General features: G+C 39.1%; 2 protein-coding genes across 2 annotated transcripts; one reads left to right on the top strand and one right to left on the bottom strand.

Annotated features, from left to right (window-relative positions):
- Nucleotides 1–364: 364 nt before the first annotated feature.
- cabp5a (calcium binding protein 5a) lies at nt 365–10,297 on the bottom strand. Its single transcript, XM_035404082.1, has 7 exons — nt 10,228–10,297; nt 3,856–4,095; nt 2,980–3,010; nt 2,555–2,698; nt 1,165–1,274; nt 830–977; nt 365–714 (listed from the first exon to the last, which is right to left on the bottom strand). The coding sequence occupies exons 2-7, from the start codon at nt 3,901–3,903 to the stop codon at nt 686–688; spliced, it is 510 nt and encodes a 169-aa protein (XP_035259973.1). The 5' UTR covers nt 3,904–4,095; nt 10,228–10,297; the 3' UTR covers nt 365–685.
- LOC118220215 (seizure protein 6 homolog) lies at nt 9,693–21,448 on the top strand. The gene is made up of 19 exons (XM_035403961.1): nt 9,693–10,157; nt 10,743–10,828; nt 11,685–11,855; nt 12,103–12,351; nt 12,734–12,873; nt 13,023–13,215; nt 13,685–13,870; nt 14,232–14,412; nt 14,511–14,674; nt 14,822–15,016; nt 15,163–15,301; nt 16,331–16,527; nt 17,379–17,573; nt 18,043–18,237; nt 18,473–18,664; nt 18,806–18,844; nt 19,245–19,362; nt 19,524–19,635; nt 20,214–21,448. The coding sequence occupies exons 2-19, from the start codon at nt 10,771–10,773 to the stop codon at nt 20,241–20,243; spliced, it is 2,754 nt and encodes a 917-aa protein (XP_035259852.1). The 5' UTR covers nt 9,693–10,157; nt 10,743–10,770; the 3' UTR covers nt 20,244–21,448.
- Nucleotides 21,449–22,337: the final 889 nt, after the last annotated feature.

Below are 22,337 nucleotides of genomic sequence, written 5' to 3'. Positions count from 1 at the left end.
TTATTTCATTCACAAATCACTCACGTCAGTGCATGTATCCTCCTTTTTATGTCAGGTGTTGATCCAATCTTCTGTAAAGCTCTTCAATATTGTATTATCTAAATGAACACTAGCTTAAGGTAGTAGCTACAAAGTTACAGAATTTCTTCCCACATTCCCACATCCAGTCGTTTTATTTGTAGCGGTTTCCAATCTCCCATCGCTAGATGTACTGTATACTCTATTGACTTACTCCCTAAGTGTCAGTGTTTCTGCACTCTAATGTACAGTACAGTACTCTAATGTCCAAAATCTCCATACACATTAATTATTACCAGACTTCAAAAAAAGAAAAACAAATGATTGTCCTCATATGTATCTTCACTTTATTTATCATCAATTTTAATGTAAAGTTTGAGTTGTATGCACATGCATGTGTGCACAAATCAATACTGTACAAACGTGGTATTCAAAAATGTATTTGTGAGTGCTAAACTAAGAGTAAGAAAAGATAAAGCAACACTGACAGAGAGAAATATTATAGAGACAAAGGCAAATAGTTTGGCAAATAGGAAGGATAAACTACAGAACTAAAAGGTTTACATGTATTTTTTAATGGGAACAGAAAGCATTATGAACAGCAATGATCTTCTGTCACATTTTCCAGTGAGTGCTTCTCTTCAATGAGCTCTCCTCTTTCCTTCTTTCACTGGCGTGACATCATCTTAACGAATTCTTTAGGAGAGATCACAGTGGAACATACATATTAAAAACATGTTACTCATGACATAATGTGAGATTTAATTTAATGTAATGTAATTAGCTTTTTTTCCTCCAGTTCAGTTCTCACCCTCAAAGTCCACAGTCCCGTCGCCATTGTTATCTGCTTCTCTGACCACAGCATCGACCTCTTTCTGGCTCATGTGCCCGCCCATCAGTTTTTTCATGGCAGAACGCAGTTCATCTGCGGTGATCTCCCCGTCTCCATCCGTGTCAAACTGAAAGTTGGAGTAAAACTGGGTGAGAGTGAACTATACCTCACCAGGTTGGAGGGAAATATTCTAGTACAACAAAATAGTCTCCCTGAATGATAGTTCCATAGATCCAGACTCAGTGGTTTCTCTCCACGATCTAGTTTCTGGAGAAGGGACAGCTGCTGTCTCAGTAACCTTTACTAGCTCTCACCTCTCTGAAGGCTTCTTTCAGCTCTTTCATTCCAATCATCCCAGCAGTCTCTGCCAAGAGCTTCGGGGCCATCAGCGCCATAAAGTTCTCAAAGTCCACTCTGCCCCCCACTGAGAGATGACGAGAGGAAGATGGGAGGGTGAATATATAGACGAAGAGAGTGACAAGGACGGAGAAGGACAATTCATGTTGCATTCCTATGCTTTGTAACGGCCTTATACCATAATGAACATTGCCTCTATTTCCTGATCTTACTTACTGTTTAAGTTTTTGTTTTCTTATGGTTGCCTCGCTAATGTATCTATGGTTGCTCTATATCGATTTCTTGGCGCCTGGTAATCAGAATGTGTGAGCATACCGTATTGTTTTAAACCCTTCTTTATGGGTGTCTTCTGCTGAAAAAAACACTGACTAACAGTGAGTGCATTTAATTTCTTTGATTGTGCAGCTAGGACCAGTCTAAATAGATCTGTTGTTAATAAGGTGACATATATGACCACAACAGAACCGCAGTATAGCAAATGGTTTTGTACAACTATTTCTTTAGTTAATCTGGCTCTTAAAGAGATCTGTAAGTGAGTGAGTGCAAGCTTTTCTTAATGAGATTAAAGAAAAATCTAAGCACATTGAAACTCAAATTGCTACCTTTTCGGCCTGTTTCTGCTGACTACATCTGAGTGATATTAAGTACAGTTGAACCTGATGTAGCATTCTCTAAATTATTTTATAATATTCTATTATAATATTAAGGAGTTAGACAAAGGGGCATATTTTAACACAAATGCTAGAGAAAACAAGTGGAATAAAAACATAGTTTGCATAAGAGGTTGAAGATAGTGGGGCACTGACAAGGAGATCTACTCTTCAGAAAACCAATGTAGAAAATTTAAAAATGTTTAAATGCTGATTATTAAATGCTGATTAATTGTGTTACTTATCCATTATTAAATTAAGTAATATTATGTTAAGCTAGTGAGAATAGCCTATTTAAAAATAAGACTATCATTATGTAAGAAAAAGGATGAAAAAATATAAATATATGATTTAATTTCATATTACTTTCAAAGAACCTCCATTCTGAATGCGTTGTATCCAGGAGCTTCCACTGTAGTGTGTAATACATATCATGTAGCCTGCGTGTCACATCCTGTCTGTATGCAGTTGCTTACATACACATGCATATGACCAAGTTACCTGGTCACATTGTACTGTTTTGGCCTTAAATTACAAACATTCCTGTATTAAAAATTATATACAGCAGATGGTACACAGTAGCTTATGTTACAGTTTGTTAAGCTTAAAAAAACTCTGTAGTATGTAACTGTAGTATTTTGAGTAGTTTGTCTTGAAATACTCTGTGTCACATGGTTGTAGACAGCGCAAGACTCACGGTTCATGTTGATGTTCTGACTCAGCTCGATCAGCTCCATCTCAGTAGGCATGTACCCCATAGTCCTCATCAGGTTTCCCAGGTCTTTGCAGCTGATCAGTCCATCCTTGTCCTTGTCAAATTCATCAAAGGCCCCCCTGAGCTCTGTGAGGTCAACAGACAAAAGATTGGTGAAGTACAGGTGGAAAGGAGAACAAACAGTAAAAATACATACTACAAGACACAACAAACTACTCAAAATACATTAAATAACAATTTGCTCACTACACTGCAGCTACATGGGGTATTGGGGCAGGGATGGCGGAAATGACAGAAATCATGCATTGATTGATTGTGCGCATTAATATGAAGAGCAAATACACTGATTATTTGAATTCTCAAGAAAAAAAAAACAGAGAAATTCGATTTTAAGGGTTGAGTTTTACCTTCTATTTCATCATCTGCCAGTTCTCTTGCCTGCAACAAAGTTTTCAGCAGTCAATTCAACATTTTAAGTCGTTAATACCTTCAGCAAAATATGCAAGTTCAGAATGCTTTCATAAACGGATTTGGACTGACTACACTAAACTTGTATGGCTATCTATGGGCATCAATGGAAAACTTACAAAAGATATGGAACTTCTAAAGTTTTTCTTTATATATCCAAACAATACTCCACAGAAACATCAGGGGCACAGAAGCATTGATGGATTAATATTTCTGTCTTCATCTCATATTATCTTCCTCATATCATATTTCAGTCAAATATGCTTAATTAAAAGATTATTTTATTAAACCGCTGAAAGGTCAGTTGTTTGGATTAGAGTGCAGATGGAGATTAAGAGGGTGGAATACAGCAAATATACTAACAGGCTGGTAAATAGATTATGTAATACTGTAAATATGAAAAACAGCAGGTACACAACGACAGTTCATTGCACATGATACAAATGAGAGCAATATCTCAAATATGTACAGTACACATGCATGTTAAACATTGTATGCAAATATAGTCTTGTGAAAAATATATAGGGTATGACTGAACACACAAGCATGTAAACCATTTGCCATTTAAGTGCTTGTTATTCAGTTTCAGTAATTGAAATACTTATGTCATCTACCCGTTTTCATGGCATAATTTCATATTTTAAAACATAATACATTAGAATCATTGCATTCTTGTAGCTGAGACATCCACACAGCCAAAGTTGTTGAGACACACTGCACAAAGACAAGAAAACGTACAGATGGTAAAGTATTCTGAAGACACAACAGTCACATGCAATAAAACATTAGGCAGGACAGCTCAGATACAGACTTACAGTGTTCTTCCTTCCCCTCAGGAAGATGCAGGCTGCTCCATAGCTCATGATGAACAGAGTGAGGCTGCGTGTGTTTATAGTGCTGTGCTTTCCTCCGCGCTGTGCCTGTCTGTGCTGCACTGTGATCTATTTAATTGTCAGTGTCTATGCTTATTTACCAAGTCACATGCATCTGTGTCTGCTGTCTGAGCCCCTCTCGGTTCAGCTTGAGTTCAACTACCTCTCTCTCCCTCTTGCTCTCTGAAAGACAGAATATACAAAGTAGAAGATTATTGGAAGAATATTTAATTGTTGTGGTTGCTTTTTTAAACGTTGTTCATATTTATTTGGGTTTTATTGAATAAAATTGATTATTTCCTCAGTAATCTGATGGTCATTATCCTTAAGTAATTTGATGATATGTTATTATATTACTTTAAGGAGTACAGTCTAAATATAGTGCCCCCTTCTTCGCTATCTTTGATGCAGTTTATTTAATGGCTCTCCTAACACAGTCATCACATATGTCCTTTAGTACACTAATTAGTAGACCAATAAAGATTTGAGTCTGCCCAAGCAATACGCGTGGGCAGTAAATGCTCTGCTCATAGAATCTAAAATCCATGTTTCACCCACTTATTATCCATACAGTTTATTGAAAAAAGCAGCAAATGCTAACCAGGGCTGCGCAACCCTGCTCCTGGAGAGTTACCGTCCTGTAAGTTTTCACTCCAGCCCTAACAAAGCACACTTCATCCAACAGCTAGGGATCTTGTTGAGCTCTTAATTAGTCAGGTGCGCCAAAAGGTTGAAATGAAAACCTACAAGACAGCTCCAACTTTCATCCATCCCACAATGAAACATTACATTTTAAGCAAAGAAGGATTATTTACAAGCATTGAATTGATGTTCTGTCTTGGTAATTATTAATAAGTAATAATGGGTAATTATTAAGCAATTATTTTTGTTATTTTTTATTTTATTGTTGTATTGTTATAGTATTGATATATGCAGGATTATTATTTATTTATTAATTTATTTATTTATTGTTTGGATACCTGATTTGGGGACTATGATTATTGTGGACAACTACCTGTTTACGCACAATTTTAAAAAATTAAATAAATTTGTACCAATATAAACATAAATATGCACTTGTTAATGGTGGTAATATTTATGAAAAGAAAATAATCTGGTGTAAGTAAATACCTGTTTGCACATCACTGAAAAAAATTTATGTCAGACCTTCTGATACATACTGGTATTTTATCAAAGCATTTTGTTGGCTGCAGAACGTGCCTGCAGAGCATCACCAGGGAAGATATTCAGCATCTTGTGATGTCTATGGGTCAAAGACTTCAGTCATCAAACGCAAAGGATTTGCAACCAAGTACTAAATATATTTCAGATTATGTTTATTTGTCCAATTACTTTTGCTCCCCTAAAATGGGGGGACTATGTATAAAAAGGGGTGTAACACCTACACAGATTTCCTGATATAGATATAAATACCCTCAAATTAAAGGTGCCAGTCTGCATGTTAGCTTCATATTCATAGTTTTATTTTAAATGCAATATGCAGGAGTACAGAGCCAAAACAGCAAAAATTGTGTCACTGTCCTAATATTTTTGCATTTAACTGTATAGTCCTTAATGAGGAATTCACACATACAAAATCTTTGCAAGGCTCAGAATGTGGATTACTTAGGGTATAATAGTATCATGGCGGGATATTTACCCAAACACAGCAGTTTAATTCACCCAGAGACAAAAGTTTATACACTTTTGTCAACCTTTGGACTTTGGTCTCTCAGTTATGTAAATTTATGATAATGCCCCTCAAATCACAAATCTGTTTGCATAAGAGATTTAATTCAAGGCTTTAGATAGAAGGGCATTAATACAGATTTTGTTATTAATTTTGTTATTGTACAGCAACTCTAGGGTTGCATAAGAACTGTGAGAGAGGGAAAGGGTGAAGTGGTGATAAAGTAGGGTTAAGAGTCAGCAGATGGGTAGCAGGAAATAGAGCACAGATGGATAAAAGGAAATTTGAAGAAGGGATAAAAAAGGGGCAAGAGAGAGCAATGTGGATAAAGAGAGAATGCAAAGAAATTACATTAAACATCAAGATATGACTGACAGAAAAACAACTATATTATCCACAGACAAAACAGACAGAAAAACTTCAAAGTACTTCTCTTTGTGAAAGAGCCTGAAGGAAAGTACAGGTCATTGTTGATGGAAGTATTCTATGCGTTATCTAGAGGGCTGGAAATCTAGGTTAGGAGACATTTTGACATAAACAGACTAGGTTTACCCCAATATAGCTTTTTCTGGTTGGAATTTCTGGGTGAATTAGAGAGCACAAATGTTTATTTGTACAGAGGATCGTTTGAAGTAAAAAACATTGTTCAGTTAGCCAATTAAAAATACAAATGACCAAGAGCAAGTTGCATGACAGTAACAGTTCGAAGCTATGTATTTTAAGCACAATGAGCAGTATGAACAATTACTTTTTCCAGTTTACCATTATTCCTCTACCATGTGAATTTAATCCCAAGCATTTAGATAAACATTCCTAGCACTTATAATTGTCCACTTCCCAGGATGTCCCTTGAACATTATCTTTAAACCAAAAGAACATTACAGGAATAGGCTTTGGATATTATTTAGTTTTGTTCTTCAAGTTAAATAGAAATTTGAATGGAGGATAGTCTTTATTGTTAATTTTTGAAATGTTAGCAATGGTAAACAGATTTTGCCCTTCCAAGATTTTTCATTCAGAACATGTGTCAATAGATTTTTCATAGTGTTACCTCACAACCTGAAGTCTTCTACAAAATTTTTACGTTACAATGTTTTCTTAGATGGGTAGTGAGCGAAGATTTTTAGAACTTCCATCACGTTTTCCAGATGACAACACATATGCATTCAGTGACATTGAGTTATTAATAATATTTGTTAGCCAGAATTAAACCTGAATGCTAAAACTAACTTTAGAAATCCACGAAAACAAGTTTACTGCATTGTCAGTTATATGATTTGTTCTTTCATACTTATTAGACCATAATCTTTATGTTTGTGGAACCAAAGTTATGACGTTGAAATTATAACTCAACCAGGTATTGAATTCCAGTGATGAACCTGGAAGCCCCAAAATTAGTAATGTGCTCTACGCTGGTAGGTAGAGAGGGTGCAAACAGCAGACCAGGCAGACTAGAAAATTGCAATGAGCTGCACCAGAATTGCAGTCCACTGCTCGATCTTGACTGACACTTCGCCAACAGTGACTCCTCCTCCTCCTCCCACTTTGGAGCAAGGTGAATCAGGAAATTACCAAAAGGCTCAGGCGTGCCAAAAACCATGATGAAAATACCACTTTTCTAGTACAACGACTTCCTACAAGCCATGCACCAGCCAGAAGAAAGAGCCCAAAGTCTTATTTTAACAACTGAACCAATCACATCCAAAAATAGGTTACATGTTTTTTGGAATTTTCCACAACCCAGCCTCCTATTTTCCAAGCATTTGTAGAAAACTATTCGCCTTTTATTCCAATGTTGAAAAGAAGAGATTGTGAGCACCTTGGCATAGTCATGAGGTAGGCAGAGCAATATTCCAGCTTTAAAGCTTGTTCTCCCATCCCCATGATAATGCAGGGCTTAACGGATTACACCATCACCACTGTTGTCAATGTAGTTTTATCTTGGTGGCTGAATGAACTTCATTTTTCCAGGATATGTTCTGCTATTTCCAGAGATTTCAAAGATAATACAGTTTCTTTGCAATGGACCAGTGCACAGAGGGTCCAGAGACGACAATAATGTGGCCCTGTACTGATAAATTTTTGAGATTTTTGTAGTCAAACTGATGTAATACTTCAGTTCAGTTCATCAGCAGTTAAACTGCACGTATCTCTGACATACAAAGAGACAAACAGCAAGGCATAATTCACTTGGTTCCTTTCCCTTTTGTTTTAATAGCATACATACACACATACATAATACATGCATACATACATACTGTACATACATACACACAAGCATACATACATATACATACTGTACATACATACATACGTTTGGGAACCCTTGATCAAATTACATGTCTTATAGATTTTCTAAAGAAGTTAACAAAACCTCTGAAGGAAAAAAACTTCAACACAGTGGTTCTCAACTCGGTCCAGAAAGGGCCGGTGTGGGTGCAGGCTTTTGTTCCAACCAAGCAGTTACATGCCTGACTCTACTAATCAAGGTCCTTAGTAAAGACTCCAAAGGTTGATTAGTAGAATCAGGTGTGTAACTGCTTGGTTGGAACAAAAGCCTGCACCCACACCGGCCCTTTCTGGACCAAGTTGAGAACCACTGCTTCAACATGACATATTTCTGTAAATTTTATTGCAAAATTACTGTTCATTTGATTAATTTATTTGACTGGAAAAATAAAACAGTCAATGTGGCACATGTTTCAGCATCCTGCTAGACAGTACTTAGTAACACATCCTTTGGCAGAAATAACAACTTCCAAACATTTCCTGTAGCCAGCCAACCTGCTTTAAATTTTTTGCTTTATGGCTAATTTTTTTACCATTCTTCCCTGCAGAACCCTTTTAGGTCAGAAATATTCTTAGGTCATCTTGCATTCACTGCATGTTTAAAATCTCCCCACAGATGAGAATGGCCTTCACAGTACGGCGAATGTGAAGGTCATTCTAAAACCTTAATCCTTCATTCCTTTAGGTAGCTCGTGGTTGATTTTAAGACATATTTTGGATTATTTTGTTGCAATATCCAACCTCTTTTCATCTTCAAGTTCTTCACTGATGCTGGGGCATACCTTTTAAAATTTGTTGATATTTAGTTGAATCCATTCTTCCTTCCACCTGCACAATAGTCCTGTACCACTGGCTGCCACACAATCCCGCACTAGATCCACCCCCATGCCGAATGGCTGACAAGGTGTCCTTTACTTCATATGCTTCCCCTCTTTTTCTCCAAGTGCATCTATGGTGGTTGTGGCCAAATAGTTCAATTTTTGTTTCATCTGCTGTACTTTGTTCCAAAAAGACTCTGGCTTATCTAAGTGTTGTGTTGCATACTTCAGATATTGACTTTTGTGATGGGATTGCAGGAAAAGTTTCTTTCTGACAACTTTTCCATGCAGATCATTTTTCTGAAAGCCATGCAGCACAATAGACAGGTGCACTATCACTCCATTGTCAGCTAAACCCGTCTGCAGGTCCTTTGCAGTGATATGTGGGCTACTTTGCATACCTGAAAAATATGCAAACAGTTCTATCAGATATTTATATAGACTTCAGCTCTTGCCTTGACTGTGTGTGTGTGTGTGTGTGCGTGTGTGTGTGTGTGTGTGTGTGGCCAGCAGTAAGCTAAATGGAGCTGGAATCATTTAATTATATTTATTTATTTTAGCCTCTACAATGCCTCTACAGTATTATTTATATTAACTAACTGCGGTGTAGCTCAGCAAATATTAATAAACATATATTTGCATAATTCCGGTGTGGCCTGTATTGGAGGATGCACCAATGGAAAGTAGTTTTGATTGTTATTCATTCTTTTCCAAATTTTGAAAAATCTTTTTTTTTTCTTGCTGAACATTATTGCCTATTTCAATTTAATCTCTCCCTCCTCCTCCTCCTCCTCCTCCTCCTCCTCCAAATAGATGAATTCCATTACTCTGTGCAGTCTTCTGAACCTGATAATAGCGAGACATCCGTATACTCAATGTCGGCCGGCTACAGGAATCTGCAGTACTTAATGTTAACCACTGGATGGAGACAACGGTGTTTGCCGCTTCACATAGACACAGAAAACCTCACACATATTGTCACTCAACGCGGCTGGCATTACATCGAAATAACCTGCTGGTTGCGCTGGTACCACCCACCTGCTCGTGCGTTTCGGGGCCTAGAAACAGAGATAGACAGATGGACGGGTGAACGGGTGAACGCAGAACGAGGAGAAAGAGCCTGGGAAAGAGGGGCACCTTGTCTATGCCAGAAGAGCAGTGATAATTTGACTTATCTGTGTGTTGATTCAAAAATTCGTAACTAAATATTTAATGCCATTGCACAAAAAGAGGAGATGAGAGCGAGGAGTGTGTTAGCCTATTCGATGCGATTTGAGGCGTAGCTGCGGTCACATCATTGGAAAATTGATACAGAGAAATAACATATTGTAGCTAGGTGGTTTAAATATAGACGTAAACATTGAATTACATTAATAGGAAGATCCAGAAACGACATAAAAACAGTGGAAAAAACGAATTATACGGACAGAGGGAGGCGGCCAGTACAGGTACGTAATTTAGGCTACTGTTTATTCGTGCTATTAAATAATTATGTAATCTGTGACATTTTTCACTTACCATCGCCTTTTCAAAACGTTATAATACGCTGTGAACGTACTCAACGAGCAATGTATGTAAAATCGGTTAGATTTTATTTTACGTGTAGCATACAGAATTTTATTTATCGTGGTGCGTAAAAAGGAAGGGGGGGGGGGATAGGGCAATGAGGAGGAAACATACGGTTGCGGAAAGATGGTGTTAAATCTGAACGGAATGTCTATGAATGAAGCAAAGAGAAAAATACTCTTGTGTTCGAAATAATTAGCATTCATTCGTCTGTTTGTATAATTTACCTAATTGATTTCACATTAATGATGCTGCTGTTGATGTTTATTTTCCGTAAAATAGTAGTAGATAAGACCACTTGCAGGTTCTATTCATAGTAATATATAGATTATCCGTATCATTATTATTATTCAAGATAGGAAATGTAATTTACTATTATAATATCATTAGGATATGATTTTAAATAAACGAAAATATTGATCTTTAATCTTTCTATTTCATTTATTCTCTAATATTTTCTCTCTCAGTGTCAGGTCATCAGTCTCACACAAAGTCATGGTGTTCACAGTCCTTACTGTGGCACTATGTGTCACCCTCCAGCACCTGGCTACAGGTAACGAGTGTGTATGTGAGCGAAAGAAAACATAGAGAAGGCAACAGGGTGCATGTATGTGTGTGTGTGTGTGTGTGTGTGTTGGGGGGGGGTCTAATTCTGCAGTTAAACATTTTGCTCTGCATGTTTGTAAATGCTTTGATAGCGTAAGTAGTGGAAGGAAAATGGTCTAAGCAAGACATGAAAATAGTGGTCCGTTTGTAGTGTCATACAATATTCCTGTTGTAATATCTGACGTCTGTCCTGTTGCCTATTATAATGTCTAATGGGCATCATGCTGTAATGCATGACAAATGATTCTGTTGTAATGCCTGACAGAGGTGAAATATCTGAAGTCCTCCAGTAATGACTAAGCTCGCCAAATGTAACATTAAACATACTGTGGTGGATATCACAGAACACATAAATGAGGTAAATTGTGGACATACGTTAGTACCACATGGAAACATTTATATGTTATACTCCTTTGGGGTTGGCATTCAAGGGCACCTGGAGTTCTTGTCTACAGTTTAATGCAAAATAAAGTTTTAGCTTGCCAAGCCCTGCAGCCCTCTAATGGGCATGTGTACATGTTTGGTGTATTCACTTTTTCTCTTTCTAATATTTATTAAATTGTTATGAAAGAACATTGGAATTAGTTTCATAACAATAGGTTAAGGAGTGGTCATTCTTAATCCTTTGAAGAGTAGGTCTTTTGCAATGAAACTTTAAGTCAGTAGCACTCCATTGATTGTTACATCAGCATCAGAATGCTCAGTGAAGAACATTCTAATTTCATATTTGTCATCTTACACCTTAAAGAATTAATTGTTCTGTCAGTGCCTTGTCAGTGTGTGACTCCATTTCACCCTCACAGGTTTGACTTTTGCCCCTGATGAACTCAGAGAAGATGAATTACAGGTGACTCCTGAGTCCCTACAACACCAGCCCTCCCACACCCCGACCTCTATCCCACAAACCCCCGGAGAACTGATCCGCGCAGCGCTTCACAGTAAGGAATACCTTGGACAATCCCCACTCTATACTGGTAAGATTATATTTACAGTATTATTTGGGTCTGTTCAGTTTCTGTGTGTACAAAGGATATGATTGTTTTATAAATGTAGACAGTGTCCATCTCTCTTTATATAGTGTTAGGGCATAAGTGGTGTGTTTTTGAATCCATAGAAAGATTATATTCATAATTTCTATTGTTAAATGTGTTAAATGTGTTGAAGTGTTTCTCCTGTGCAATTTAACTATTTTGCCATGTTTGTTTCACTGACCCACTGAAGGCACAACCACCAATCCTACGCAAGCTGCCCCTCCGGTCCACCAAACTGAGCCCATATCAACCATGATGTCACCTGGAGTGCTGACCACAGCTGTGACATCATCGGCGGGAGTGCCAGTGGATGGGCGCACTGGAGGGCGAATGCTAGCTGAAAACCCTGCTCCTTTGGGAGTGACGTCTTCACCACTGGAGGAAGAAACCACAACAACGCTGATCACCACAACCACCATAACCACGGTCCACACCCCTGGTATAACTGCACACTCATAATGGTCACATTCACTTCACATGCATTTAATAAATTCCTGACGTTAGTATGTACATGTTCTTCTGTCTTGTAGTAATGGGCTGAATTTATGTATGCTGTACAAAACATGCAGTTTGGAAAATAATATGTTATATAGTGTAATGCTTTACATTTCTTCCTCTTCTGAAATAGTGAGGTAGAATGAATGACAGTAATAGTCTTATATTTCTTGCTCTAGAACCTTGCTGGTGGAGTAACTTCATGTAATGGGTCTCTACGTCTTGCTTTCTTTCTCTTGGGAATGTCCCTTAATGGACTCAAATCAAGGCAAGACATTCATTGTGTACAGATGCAACTACTACATTATTTATCTCCTCTCTTCAAGTGCAATGTAACGCCAGCCTGTTTGGAACAGAGGGGATAGTGCAGTCTCCAGATTTTCACTCTTCCTCCTCATCCATCTACCATCCCTTGGAATGTACTTACAGCATCACTGTCTATACTGGCTATGGAGTGGAAATCCAGGTAGTCTATTCCTTCTCTTTTAGCGCCATTCTTAGCTCTTTTGTACTGTGTAATAGGATTTTAAATGACAGCTAATTCATTATATAATGTCCAGTGCAGGTCTTCAGCTCGCCCTTCTGTCTCTGTCTCCTTCTATCGTTATCCATTAGGTGAAGAAGGTGAATCTCTCCAAAGAGGAGACTCTTACCATCCTTGGATTAGGGGGGGCAGGCCCTGAACTCCTTGCAAATGAAACACTGATGAGCGAGGGTCAGGTGATACGCAGCTCTACCAATCAGGTGCAGATTCACTATCGCAGCCTTCAGCCAACCTATCGTGGAGTCTTCAGCCTGTATTACCAAGGTACCCTCAAACGAATCGAATCCGACCACTGATGCACTTCTGCCTGTGTTTTTGTCCTTGGTTCCCCATTGGGCTGCTGGCTACATATTCCCACAAGTCTTGATTTAAATATGCTTCAGCAGTTCTGGAAACATCTCAGACATAGCGTGATAATTTAGTATCAGATCAAAACACTGTTCTTTAACCATGTCAAGCCTGTTTGTTCAGTGTACTATTCTGATCATTTTAGTGTAAGGTACCCTTATCCACACAACGCTTTCCTACTGTACATGGAAATAACACTGTTAATACACAAGTACAGTTTAATGAATGCAAATCCTGCATGGGAAGGCCATTTATTCATTGTGTCAAGGCAAATTCAACACATGAATCAATCTTTTTGCTACTGTTTGTACTGCATATTTAGTGTGTTTTCTTTCCCAGATTAGAGAGTCAGGAACCAACCATTTGATCTCTTGCTCTCTCTTAGCCTTCCTCCTGTCCTGCACATTCCCTCAGTCCCCTGAGGGAGGGGGCGTGACAGTGACCGATCTTCATCCTGGAGGCCACGCCCACTTCCACTGTGACCCTGGCTTCCAGGTCAGAGGTCACGAGATGTCAACCTGTCTGAACACCACCAAACCTCACTGGAGCTCAGCTGAACCCCAGTGTGTTGGTTAGTGGCATTTTCTCTTCTTACTGCGGTATTTTGTATCATCAGCCGACATTTATTAAATGTTAAATCGATTGTTAAATCAAGGATGATGATGCTTGTCAGCTTTCTCTCAGCTCACCGTCACACTGCAATTAAATATATTGGAAATGTTTCTATTGGAATTGTCTCTTTAGTTAACTCGGTGTTCAAGTCTGACAAAGCCTTGCCGATATATGACTGCGGTTATACATTCAAGTTTTATGACTGTCCTGAAAGAGTGTACCGTGCTGGCTATATGGCACCTGTTTGGACAGCACTGTCCATAGATGTTTATGCATTTTATAGTTACATTTTATTGTTACCATTTCTCTTTTTCTCTCAGCGGTGTCATGTGGAGGGTGGATCAGAAATGCCACTGTGGGTCGAATCCTCTCCCCTACTCCACCTGGTGGAAACCATAGCACCAGTAACAATCTTAGCTGCCATTGGCTGCTGGAAGCCAGGGAGGGCCACAGGCTCCACCTCCATTTTGAGAGGGTCGCCTTGGATGAGGACAACGATAGGTCAGTCACGGCAGTGTTCAAAGGGTTTCTACATTATTGGACTTGTAGAATTGGTTTTTGTAAACCCCTCCTAACCCCCCCTTCCCTTTCTTTTCCAGGCTGATAGTGCGCAGTGGGAACAGCTCTGTCTCTACTCTGCATTTTGACTCGGACATGGACGATGTTCCAGAGCGGGGGATTGTGAGCGAGGGGTCGTCTCTGTACCTGGAGCTCACGGCAGACTCCTCGTCCATCCCGCTTCTGCTGGCCCTACGATATGAGGGTGAGTGGATTTCCTGTGTCTGTGTTCCTTTATATTTGTTATAGGATCCATTTTATTTTAAACAGCGACTGCATGGGTAAAGTGTCTGTGTACTGTAAGTGCACTGGCTGAACTGACTGACCCCCCCCCCCCCTTTTCTGTGCCAAGCATTCGATGCGGAGCATTGCTATGAGCCCTTCCTGCCCCACGGGAACTTCAGCAGCTCTGACTTAACCTTTCCGCTGGGGAGCATCGTCTACTTCTCTTGCTCCCCCGGCTTTGTCATGGAGCAAGGGTCAGGGGTCATCGAATGTGTCGACCCCAGCGACCCCCACTGGAATGAGAGTGAGCCGACGTGTCGAGGTATGGCACCCACACAAAACTGAAGCATCTGTAGGATACTCTGGGTGCTCTTCTCCCTGACTTTCCACCTTCTGCCTCCTGCATTCCCTCGTTTTCTTTTACCCATCCTCTTCCGCTCTACATGCTTTTCTCTCTTTCTCCGCCAGCTCTTTGTGGGGGGGAGCTGACTGATCCGGTGGGGACGGTGTTGTCCCCTGAGTGGCCCCAGAGCTTCTCCAAGGGCCAGGACTGTGTCTGGCAGATTCATGTCAAAGAAGACAAGCGCATCGAACTTGACATCCGCATGTAAGTTCATTCACAGATACAGAGACGTGTTCATAAAAGCTCAGTAGGTATATTTTAATATATGAAATATACGTACTGAAGGTAGTAAACAATAACCATGTGTGGCCTGTACAGCCTGTATTTGCTCTGGCATGCAGTGTTCCAGCATCTGGAATTCTGCTGGAGGAATACAACAACACTCTTCCACAAGAAAGTTAGTCTACTTACGCGATGTTGACGCTAATGGAATGCACAGTATCAGTCATTGTTCCAGAATATTCCATAAGAATTCTGGCGTAACTGCTTGACTGGGTTCAAACCTGGTGACTGAAAAGGCCATGACATACAGTACAGACAACTTCGAAGTCATGCTGCTCCATCCTTAACTGGTGTGTAAAGGCCCAATAGGTAACAATTGACCATAACGTAATAACTGCCCGTAATGTAATAAAATCAAATGTAATGAAACCCCTAATGTAATAAGTCCTGTGATGTAATAGAATTATGAACCTGTAATGTAATAGCATTATGGGCAGCTTAAAACTCATCATAATGTCACCTCTCCTCAGATCAAACATTAGTTAAATTATGATTTGTTAAATATGTGGTTGTATTCTGCAAATCACACATGGTATCCGATTTTACTCCTTCTATTACTACATTGCAGCTGCAACTTCATTCATAAACTCCATGTGAGATAATGTCATGCCTCAGAGATGTTTTTCAAAGTTAGTTTTATCCCTTTTTGTAAGGGAAGGTACAGTGAAATATTTGTTTACCCCTTCACAGTATAGATGACCTATTTGTTGCCCACATTAGTGCAGCTATGGAAATGTGGCTGCTATATGCACTAGCATTGTTAATCAAAACACTTAATTTAAATCTGATGTGTCTTTTTGATCTGCTGTTTGCTGCACTAGATGCTTTCCCTGTGCATTTGCCAAGTACATTTTGGTCCTCAAGACAGTGCTCCTTCTTTCTTGGGCCTATTAAATTGAACTGCTTTTTTAATCATCTCTCTCCCTATTTCTCTGTCTCTCTCTCCCCAAGTCTGAATATCCGTCGCAGTGATGTGTTAACAATATTTGATGGCCATGATCTCACCTCTCATGTGATTGGGCAGTACCTTGGATCACGGGAACGCTTTCAAGTTGTGTCTGGTGGGTCAGAGGTCACAATACAATTCCAGAGTGACCCTGACGACTCCTCATTTATTCTCAGCCAAGGATTCCTCATTCACTACCGTGGTGAGTATATCTCGCCCCATCTTAACGTCATCCTCAATCGGTTTTAGAGGGCCGCGCACTAATACGCATGCCATCTGAAGTGCGAGCAGCCAGACAACTGCTTCTTTACCCTGTGGCAATCTGCCAGCTGGGCTGCCACGGCTACTGCACCAGTGGACTGCACGGTCGATGCCAGCGCGTAGGGAGATCACAGGCGCCCGTGTGGCCAAGGGAGGTGCCAGTGAGCAATAAAGCACAGATTAAACTGCTGACAAAATCCCCCCTGTTTGGACAGCACTGTGGTCAGTTATACGGTACTCCACAGAACCTCAGGTTCATTCTGAGCTGAACGATGCAGCGTGACAGGCTGCGTTTTTACTCATGATATCTGGTTTTTATTTGGGCTCCCATGTGGCTCTAGCAGAAAAGATGTTCATTAGCTTTGGTTGGGCCCTGTAGCATAGGGATCTGAGGTTCAAGCCCATGTTATGGTATTTAGTTTTAATAATATAATACTCATTACTAGTCAGTATCATATACTGGTACAAAATGTTACATATATTTTATGCTTCACTGATTCTTATTTTCTTTATCAAATTTTTTTGTCTAATTGTTATATAAATTGCAATTATGGTAATATGTAGAACATGAAGTAACATTAAGTTTGACAACAAGCTGACAATATCAACAAGGGCAGTTGACTGAGCAGGCATGTATATTGCATATATGGTTAAAGTTAGTATGAGGCAAAGTACATACACCCGCCTGTTGTTTTACTTAAAGTGACTCCGTGCTGGAAGGTATCATTTTTAGTCATTGAGTGTGTATTATTTCAGTTTTTTTGAGATTTCCTGTAATTTCTCATGAAACAGAGGTGGAACGCAATGACACCTGCCCTCCACTCCCTCCAATTGAATTTGGCTGGAGAAGCTCTTCTCACCCCTCCCTTGTGAGGGGAAGCGTACTCACCTATCAGTGTCAACCTGGGTATGACATAATTGGCTCTGACATCATAACCTGCCAATGGGATCTTTCGTGGAGCAATAGCCCACCCACCTGTCATAAAGGTGAGCTTTCAAGTTATGTTTTTCATGTGTTAAATTTGGGTTGTTTTGCACCTTTACTGACTAATAATATCTCAGTTCAGAAAAGCCATAGGAACTCATCCGATGTCTTAAAAAACAGCAATAGATAGATTTAAGCTAACCTTGAAAACGTTGTCCTCACAGTACCCTAAAAGCCTATTGATTTTTAACATCACTGCATTGATCATCTGGGTCACAGAGGAATTTCAGGTCTTCCAATTTGAATATTTATAATTACCATACATTAATGTAACTGGGTACTTCTAAAATAGCTATCATTTTCACAGTCCTAATTACTATAATTAATATTGGTTGATATCCACTTACCCACATAGGGCAGCCACATAATGAATATATCAAATTTCCAAGATCTGGTGATTTTTATATGTTAGAAGTTTCAGTAGTACCAAATTAAGGGTATTGAACCATTTCCATTCTCCTCTCTCTTCAGTCCAGCAGTGTTCTGACCCCGGTGAGGTGGTCAATGGAGCACGCTCAGTGCGTCCAGAGTCTGGATTTGCTGTAGGCTCAGTGGTGCGTTACACCTGCAACCAGGGCTACCAGCTGGAGGGGCCTGGTCAGATCTCCTGCCATGCAAGGGACACTGGCACGCCTAAATGGAGTGACCGCAGTCCCAAATGTGTCTGTGAGTCATGTAGAGGGCTTAAATCTGGCATACTGTGTGTGCGCATGTGTATGTGTGTGTGTTTGTGTGCGTGCATGTGTGTGTGTGTGTGTGTGTGTGTGTGTGTGTGACTGTCTGTTTCACTGTCCTTATTTTGTCAGGTACTGTGCTTCTCACATGTTATATGCAGGTATATAGTCAGAGTAGATTATATTGTGTTGACCACTCTCCTCCCACTTTCATTTTGCCTTCACAGTGAAGTATGAGCCTTGTCCCAACCCAGGTGTGCCTGATAATGGCTATCAGACCCTGTACAAGCACAGCTACCAGGCGGGGGAGTCTCTCCGCTTCTTCTGCTTTGAGGGCTATGAACTAATAGGGGAGGTGACCATCACCTGTCTTCCTGGACACCCCTCTCAATGGAATAGCCCGCCACCCTCCTGTAAAGGTGAGAATGGGTTAGCAAGACAGATATAGCATGGTTTGACGCAGGGCAGCTGAGCATTGGGAAAGAGGATTGATTAAGCAGAATTTCATTGAATTTTTACATTTCTTTCTCATTTCTTCTTTTCTACTTTTCTGTTCACAGTGGCATATGAGGAATTATTGGATGACCACAAGCTGGAAGGTAACCAGTGCATACGTTATTATGATTAATGCTATTATGTATTTTTCATCCTCGTATCTTCCGTTTTCTGTTATCATTTTTATTGACTGAAATTTGAAATAAAAGCACTGAACAATTACCTTGGAAGCCAATCCTAGGAAGGTTGTTTTAGATTCACAGAGATACCCACATCCATAAATATATGCAGGTGCTTGGTAAAATAAATAATAATGACCTGATAAAATCCAAATGGTTTAAATGGTTATTGCTCACACATTGAATAAATCAATGGGAGTATAACAGCATTGTGCTACTATTCATTTTGTCAAAGGCTTGTTTGTGTCAAACATAGTTAGCATGTGCATTGACTAAATGAATACATCTCAGCTGAAAAGTAATCTGACTGCTTTTTTCATTCAAGTCTCTAGGAGGACAGACCCTTCCAAACAAATGGAGGGGGAGAAAATCGCCCTGGCAATCTTCCTGCCAATAATCCTAGTTATCTTTCTTATTGGGGGAATCTACCTTTATTACACTAAGTAAGTCCTGTTCGATGCACTTCATGTGTATGAATGAACAGCCTGAAGCAGGAGCAAAAGGGTGAAATTGCGTACCGATTGTCCCTTGTGTGAATCTGAATACTGTTGATTTTTTAATTTTCTCTAAAGCACCTGTTTCTCTCTTTATCCTTTTCTCTCAGCGTGTGCAGACTCCAGTGGAAGTCCCTGTTTTGGAAGTCACTCTCTCACACCCACTCCTACAGTCCCATCACTGTGGAGTCAGACTTCAACAATCCTCTGTATGAGGCAGGGGTGAGTCACTCTGAAACCTTCATTTCTTAAAACACAAGTGTGGAAACCAAACAGTCTTCCAGTCCCTAGGTACAAACGAGCATTTCATTTCATTCGGATCAGATATATTGCATCGACCCACAATGACCCACATTGCTTTCCCACAAGCTCCTGGACAGACTCTTGTGAGTCTGAACAAGAATGACTAAATGAAGGCTCTGGAATAGTGAGATTTCACTTTATAAATGTGGTTTTTCTTTTCATTTTTGAGCAGACAAAGACACATACTATTACACTGTGTACTGTAATTACCACTAATTCCAAGACTTTCATCTGCTCTCCCTAAAGATAGCAGTGCAATATTTTTCTTAAACGGTGCTGTTGGGTGTTCTGTATATGTCCTGTGAAAGGTCCTAAAACCTATGTATGAAAATAGCAATTGATTAGTTAAGCACAGATAATCTCCTCAACTGGACATGGGAGGTTTATAAAATAGAGGCATTACTACCTATGTGTGCTCATGCAGTATTTATGGATTGAGATATTCAGTGAGCAAACATTGCTTACCTTTGTTCCCTTGATTTTCACATTTGTCTCAGGATACAAGGGAATATGAAGTATCCATCTGAATGGGGTTGAGGCATGAAAGAAAGAAGAAAGAAGAAGGAAAGGGGGGAAGGTGTTTTTTCTCTTCCTTGTCTTTAATTCTCCCTTCACCCCAGTCTCTCCATCCTTTTCACTCTCTCTATCTCTCTCTGAGTCTGTTCATTTACCTATAACACAGCTCTGTTTGTGTGTGTTTGTCTGTCTGTGTTTGTCTGTCTTTCTATCTCTCTGTCTGGCCGTCTGTATCAAAGGTCAGCCCTGGCTGTTTTGTCTGTGCATCTGTGACTTGGCTTGTCAATTGTTCTGTGTGTGACTATCTGTTAGTAATGTTTTCAGTTACAAGCTTTATATCTATGATTAGGACTCTGGTGCCTTAGAGAGAAAGGGAGGTAAAAAAAAGAGGGAGAAACTGGTATAAAAAGTGAGAGAAGGCAGCATTACAAAAACAAACTGAAAGGATGGATGAGATAGAGAGATTGACATACACAAACAGAGAAGCAGACACACTCACAAACATGAATACACACGCACTAGAACAAATTGAATGTAAATATTTGACTGAATATTGAGGCTTATGTATGTACTAATTCAGTGCCAAAAGACTACATCCCGTAATGTGATGCCACTTCATGCTGCACCTCTGTTGCCATTGTAATTCCTCCATCAATTGTAAAAGAGAGAAGAAATGACAATGTTGCATTTTGTTCATTGTAGTTTCTTTTGGAAGTATTCTGCTCCATCTCATCACTTGGTCTGGCATTGGTTATGACAGAAAATAGAGGAAGAGGAGCAGAATGTCTCCATTTTTAAAGCACGCAATGATTGTATATTTTATTGCTTCTGCCGTTACAGTAATTATTCTCAATCATTACTTGATTATGGTTAATAATGGTTATTATTGTTATTAATGCTATTGATGTTGTTGTATATGCACTATGTTTAAAATAATATATAACCTGCTGGTTTTGCTCCAATGCAGTATTTAACTATTTTTCTTTCATTATGGTTTTCTTTCAATACAATGAGCTGCCATTGTGTTATTGCTGTGCAAGGAGAGAACACTCACAAATATTATTGTATTATTGTTATTTATTACATTATTTATGCCATGGATTTAAATTGTTTATTTGCTATATACATTTAAAATAAAATATCTCTGTTGGATGGTAAAAAAAAAAACAATTGTAACCCTGGGTATTCTTTGATTAACTGTAGTGGATTACATAAACAAACACACACACAACATGCATTCATGCACACACATAAACTTTGAATAAATAATAATGTCATTTAAAAACTGCTCTCTAATGATATTTTGTATTCATCACCAAATCTTTTTCAGCCGTAGTACTACAATTACAATACTAGTGCCATTCCTCCATCGCTCTCATGCTCTTTGTCATATGAAGCCTGAAATCAAATATTTTCTTCTGTACACTGAAGCAGAGTTTAGGTCAATTCCTTTCCCATTCAAGAAATGAATTTTAAATTCAATCCACCAATTGCCCTATGTCCTATGAGGCAGTTTTCTCTTAGTGAATTGAATTTCAATTCATATCCTGATTTGACTGGATTGAAATAGAATTGACCCTAACTCAGCCCTGAAGGAAATCATTTTAATTATTTTCCTCCAAATCCATCCATATATTCTTAATAGAAACAGATAGGGGCATCCACACTGCTTCCATTCAGGTCTAGATGTTAAATTAGCCCAATTAGAATCTGTAATTACATGCAGAATATGTGTCATCCACCACTGAGAAATTCTTACAGCATCCTGTGAGGGAATAAATGCTCATGGCAAAAATATATTTAATTTACTAAAATGGCAATGGATTCATTGAGAAAAGTTCACTAGCAAGTAGAATACAGCAGTAGATGTACTGTAGATTAAGAGCGGATGGTAAAGAAGGTGGCTGAGCATCGCCTGATGTAAAACCACCACACAACAGACACTAGAATAGACAATAAATACACAAGAATGAGCTACTGGAGATTATTCCAGGGAGATTATTCCTATTTATGTTTTCAATGTCATTACTGTACTTCTTATTTTTACTCTTCTTATTATTATTATTATTATCATTATTATTATTATTATTATTATTAGTAGTAGT

Source organism: Anguilla anguilla, chromosome 2 (genome assembly GCF_013347855.1).
Source record: "Anguilla anguilla isolate fAngAng1 chromosome 2, fAngAng1.pri, whole genome shotgun sequence".
NCBI lineage: Eukaryota > Metazoa > Chordata > Actinopteri > Anguilliformes > Anguillidae > Anguilla > Anguilla anguilla.
Note: the sequence above shows the minus strand (reverse complement) of the source record. Positions and strands in the feature narration are given on the sequence as shown.